Source organism: Galendromus occidentalis, unplaced genomic scaffold (genome assembly GCF_000255335.2).
Source record: "Galendromus occidentalis unplaced genomic scaffold, Mocc_1.1 scf7180000076773, whole genome shotgun sequence".
Classification (NCBI taxonomy): Eukaryota; Metazoa; Arthropoda; class Arachnida; order Mesostigmata; family Phytoseiidae; genus Galendromus; species Galendromus occidentalis.
The window spans coordinates 33,985-39,718 of record NW_003804762.1 but is presented as its reverse complement, the minus strand read 5'-3'; the positions used below and the strand labels follow the sequence as shown (position 1 = coordinate 39,718).

Below are 5,734 nucleotides of genomic sequence, written 5' to 3'. Positions count from 1 at the left end.
ATCGAAGAACTGACCCCCCTATAACCACCGGGGGATCGCCCAGAACACGCTCCTAAATTTACACGACGATCGGTTCAGCCGTTTTCGAGTCTATAGGTGACACCAGACAGACATACGTTTTTATATAGATAGATAGATATCCGGTAAAAAATCACAATCGGTATCGCTCCGAGCCTCGCGATTTGAGATTAAGGCACTCCGCCTTGTCTCTGGCGATACTTTTCATGGCCGCTCTGAGAGCATAAGCTCACAATATCGTTTCAAAACATGCTTCAAAAACCACTCGGTGCGGCAGGTAGTTCGGGAACATCACCTTCCAGAATAACAGGGGGTATGTCTTCGCTCCGCAACGGTGGCGATGAGTTACTTGACTTCCCGATTTGAACTCTGTTGACCAGGTACTCGAAGAAGTGCATGTCCAAAGCATCGACTCCGTGAAATGTGATTGCGTTAGCGCTGCAACAGCGTTTTCCCTGAAGAATGAATTATGTGATTAGGCTCACTTGGAGGAAAATGCGAGAGCTGAAGCGGGATTATCCCCTGAGCTGTCGTTCAAGGTTATCGTTTCACATTCACGGATTTTGCTTTGAGCTTCCCGGATCTACAGTCCTCCGAGAGCTCGCGCTCCTGGACGGGAGCTCTGGCAGCCGGGGACTCACCAATTTCGGGGCAAATATCGATTCTTCCACGAATTTATCATACGGCGATACACTTTTCTCGATCAGAAGCTTCTCAACAGGTCGCGCCAGAAATCTGGTCGATCCGCTCGAGTCGCGAGTGTCTAACAGAGTAGCGTCCGTTCCCATAAGTAATTGAGCTATTGTCACATCGAAATGCTCCTCCTCTTTTCGTTCATTGCAATCTGGGCTCAGCGCCAATAGGAGTGCGAGCACCGCACCTTGGCTCAGTACGATTCCTGCGAAATTTTCGGTTTAGCAGAAGATCATTACCTCAGAGTTGAGTTGGATAGTCGGTTGATCTCTTCTGATATTCATCCTCATCCACCAAGACCCGAAACCATTCAGACCTTACCGCCGCTCAACACGTTGACGATCAGCTCGCTCCCTCGCAGCGTTCGTCGGGTGACTGCGTGACCCAGGTAGTAATTTTCGCTAGTATTCAAAGGAGCGACTAGATATCTGAGATTTTCCACGACGGCGAAAGTCATGTCGTCTGCCAGCAGCAACCATTGATTCTTGTCGGCGACGAAGCGCTTCTCGGCGAATTTGTGAAGCGTAAGGCAAAGGATGTGCGGGTCTTGCAACGAAGCTTTGAGATCGACTGGCACATATTTGTCCTCGAAATCGGCGACAAAACTCAGCGAGTTGCAGTGCCGGCCCCAAGTCCCGATTACTGCGCGAGCTTGCCGCTGCTTCGAGCTCAAAACTACGCAAGAGATCTGTACCCGGTCGTAAAGATATTGAGCAATTGGAACGCTGCTGCTCGACGGCTTCGCGAGTATTCGGAGGTTTTCTAAATTGAGCCACTGCTCGAAATTACGGGAGGACCCTGGAAGAAGAATGGTTCCGTTCCGGCGAGCATTCGACACCAATGAAATCACAACGAGACCGATGAAAAATCCAGTGAAGATGCTGACGAGGAACACGACTCTTAATTGAAATTTCATCGTGGACCATCTGAAAGGAAACATATCTTGATACCGAGTGTACACGAGGAGCTCACCCCGTCATTGCGTCAGTTTTCCAGGAGGATTCCCATCGACTCAGACCCTCGAGTATAGGATGACGTTCTATTCGTTTCCGAGGCCCGCCAACAGTCCGCGAATCGACGGCCGCTGTCGGCTGACTCGAGCGGCTAACCTGGCACCCTCCGAGTCAGAGTTCTTCAAGATCGAGAAACTCGCGCTCCTCAGAGTTATCGTGGCCACGCTCGACGTGAATCATCAAACATGCCGATGAAGCGACTTAGACAGGCTGTATTCGGGCAAAACTCATCGGTAGCGTCGGGAAGCTCGACGAGAGTAATATGTTGGATTCATCGTCCCGCTTTCCCCGGAGAACTCGTCGTAGAAGTGCAGATCCTAATAGTCTCCGGGATCTGTACAGAGAAGAGGCGAATCAGCGGGTGAGCGGCAGAATCATGGCCAAAATCTGTGACGACGAGTATTTTTCCGAATGACCTTCGGTCTCAGTAGATGTACTTTCCGGGCATGGAAACATAGAGCACATGAAACATTCCGAATCTTCCAATAAATATTGATTCGGCAACAGAGACCGATATTGTTGAGCTACTGAGCTCAATCGAAAGTCATGAAGCCGCTCACTTTACAGACGATGTAATCATTGTCACGCTCAAAGGGAATTGATGATCCGATTGAAGGAGCGCCAGCCGCGGTAGGTCAAGGATAGGTTGACGACAGGCTCGGAGAACTCGCGATCAGATTAGACCTGACGTGTTTGAGCTGGTGAGCTATTGATATACCCCGCAGGCTTGAGAATTACGCAGATACAACGCTGTTGTCCCAAGCTGAATTACGCCGAGATGGCTGACGTTCAGAAACTTATTGAAACCAATTTTGTTCCGTCTCCAAATATCCCCATCTTCATTCGGTATCGGATTGAGATCCCACGGGGATGATGGGTGATCAAATCCGCTCAATGAGAAATATTCCATCATCCAGATTATTGACTCATTTGAGCTTCGAACCCATGTCATGAAACTGCCTCCCGATAGCGGGGGAGCAGGACCGATTCACGTTTTTTTCCACTAGCGCTCAACGCACAGCTGATGTGCAATCGGGTACATGTTATGAGAGACCGGGAAACAAAATCCGATTTGTCAACCTCCGTATACTCTTTATTGGTTCGTTCTTGATGGTATTACACTCGATGATTTGTTCAAGTTCACCGCAGACCAGCCCGACAGAGAACTTGTGATTGCTTTTCTCAAATTACACGATAAATATCCGTCGCTCAAATTCACGAATCCGGATGGCTCAAATGGTGAATCTTTCGCAGAGAACCGGCTCGTCCTTTCCCCAGTGATCACTCTCGCTTTTAGCTTTCCTCCCTGATTTCTGTAACAGTGGAGAGATTCGGAACGAACGATTTTCCCCTCGTCTCGCAGAGTTGAGATTTGACTAATATAGTCGCGTAGTAAAGAGCGGGTTCTGTCCGTAGAAAATACTTCCACTCTGTAGATTTATGTACAACCAGTTTGCATCCAGTTTTGCGTTGCCAACACTCACGATGGAGGGATCCACCCAGAGTCATCTGTCTCGTCACGAATAGATCAGTGAATCGGGTGATAAGTTCATTGGATCGATCAGAATGTTGCAAAAGGATTGTGACAGATGATTTCAATACGAGTAGTATCTTATGGTCATCATTCAATATTGTACTGCCGATAATGATAATCAGATCTTCCCCGGTTTTCTTGTGGTTCGACGACAGAATTGACAACGAATGTCATCGAATATTCAGGGCTTCCCGGTGTTTATACATACTCCGAAGTGTCCTCTGGACTACCATCCATTTCCCAAGATCTTTCTCACTTATGCTCCCATCACTGATTTTGATTCCCATGACTGATTCCCTCGACAGCTCAATAGCTCCCAGAATAGGTTGTCCCCCAAAATACTCTGTTGATAACTCCTGTCAACGACGACGTGACACATCCTCTTGGAAATTATTGTAGGCATTTGAGTCGTCCTGAGAGCGAGTACGTATTTTCCGCGGAACCGATAGTCGTTCTCGACTCTACGGACCCTCACTGACACATGTTTCGCGATGCGAGGAGTCACTCGCTGTCTGCGACTCTGTTCTCAGCAGATATCGCAGATTAGGCTATTATTGGACTTTGCTTCTCGTTGTTCCACGTATCATCTGACTAGCGTTTCTGACCGTCCTGCGCGTTCTTATGTCGTCTGTTCGCATTGCCCTGACATCTCACATCACAGCAGTGTAGCGACCGGAGATGATTTTCTTCTTGATCAGAGACACACGATAACCGCAGGCGGGAGCAAGCGTGAACGAAGCGTCGCTGAAGCACGCGTCCTCTATAGAGAACTGGGCCGCGACCTCTCCCGGAGGATCGGCGTGCAGCGGCCCGTCGTGCTGGAAGCGAGCCAGGATGGATCCGGCTTTGATGTTGACGACCTTCCAAGAGGCTTCTTTGACGCGCCGTTCCAACTACAGGGTGGCTTCGAGTGTACGTTGCTGATGGCGGCAGATGGCGGGAGCGTGACCGTAATTATGGCGTTGCACGGCCTCTGAGCCCACTTGTCTGTCGCGTTGTACAGATAGTCCACCTTGAGGTCGGACTTGGTCGAGTCGCAGTTCCAGTAGGTGACGAGATGCAGGGGGGCCGACGCCGCCCCGGGCCCACCGGCTAGACTGTACTTCATCAGATCAACGTTGAAGTAGGACTGGCCGGGGTGAGCGTCGTGGAGACGCTTCAACTGCGACAAGAGCTCGTTCATATCTATCCGGAAGGTGCCCGATTGCTCTTCTACCGACGTGACCAATAGCGAATTCGGGGTGAGGTTGTCCAGAGGAAGATTTCCCAATGAGAATGTCAGTTGCGGTATGTTCGGATGCGACATGAGCACGTTGAGAATGCCGGCCGGGAAGCACATTTTCATATCGCCGAAAATCCTCACCTGACAGAGACCTTCTTCTGCGCCTCGGAACGATGCGTGGACGACTTCCTGGAAAGCTACGGCTATCGGAATCGTATCGCCGTATCCAAGCGTAAGGGGTGAGGGACCTCGAGACCAGCCTGTCGAAACGGACCCAATCGACGTGACAGACTCGGCTCGCGTCATCGACGGTGAGGACACGTCGACCGACCTCCGGGACGGCGGTCGGGGAATTATGCTTTTCGGCAGCTCTGCGAGCGTGGGAGGGGTTCGATTCCCGTTGAACTCCGGACTCATTACAGTTCTCGCGGGCGGGGACACCAAGCGAGCCGGTTGGGCTTGTGTTGCGTTATAGGTCGCTTCTGAAATGGGCTTGATTTCGATCTTGAATATCCTATTCGAAGTCGTATCGTCATCACTGCTGTCATCACTAGAACTGTCTTGAGCCGCTTTCGACAAGGCCGACGCCTGCGTCGTGGGCGGAGGAGGTATACTGTAACCTTCCTGATCCACGAGGACCCCGGTCGTGGGCATCGTCATCGTACTGGACGAGCTGAGATTCGCCGCCGAGCCCAAACCCGACGATGGGTCGTTCGCTGAAGAATGGTCGATGTTTCTGCTGCTCGTCGACCTGTGACGTCCTCGCACGGTATCGAATAAATCCGAGAGCCGAGACTGCGACGACTGGTGTGGCATCGTGGCCAGATGATTCAGTTGCTGGCTGTTTATCGAGCCTCCCGTTGTCGAAGCAGAAATGCTCCCCGTGCTATTCGTGTGACCGGATCTGAAAACGTCCTCGGAACTCTGCGAATGCATCTGCGCGTGGTGGAGCGAGTTGCTGGAGAGCGGAGGCGTGTCCAGCAGCATTTTGTGGGGCTCGGGCTTGTCGCGACCGGTTCCGCGCTCTTTACAAAATCGGTCGAGCAGCGCTTCGATGCTGAGTGCGTCGACGTTCGTCTGCAGGTCCTGACACATTGAAGCACACATCGCGTAGCTGTTGATCAGCGTGTGGATATAGCCGTCGATGAAGCTCTTCACCGCGCTGAGGTGATTCTCCTCGAGCACCTGAAACCGAGCGCAGGCCTCGCTCATTTTCATGATGAAGTGCACCCGCGCGAGCTCGTGCCGATCGCT

The 5,734-nt window shown here is 51.3% G+C and overlaps 2 protein-coding genes across 2 annotated transcripts in view; both read right to left on the bottom strand.

The window, feature by feature from the left end:
* Positions 1–313: 313 nt before the first annotated feature.
* On the bottom strand, positions 314–1,691 carry LOC100906779 (glycoprotein-N-acetylgalactosamine 3-beta-galactosyltransferase 1; the record flags this gene model as incomplete). Its single annotated transcript, XM_029110569.1, has 4 exons — positions 1,684–1,691; positions 1,033–1,592; positions 660–916; positions 314–473 (listed from the first exon to the last, which is right to left on the bottom strand). Coding segments are annotated over exons 1-4 (985 nt in total), but the record flags the coding sequence as incomplete, so codon positions are not given.
* A 1,796-nt stretch (positions 1,692–3,487) lies between these two features.
* The window catches only part of LOC100907359 (F-BAR domain only protein 1), a 3,477-nt gene continuing 1,230 nt past the window's right edge, over positions 3,488–5,734 (bottom strand). The window contains 2 exon segments of the mRNA XM_029110568.1: positions 3,488–4,129; positions 4,132–5,727. Coding sequence (XP_028966401.1) covers positions 3,909–4,129; positions 4,132–5,727 — 1,817 coding nt within the window. The 3' untranslated portion in view covers positions 3,488–3,908.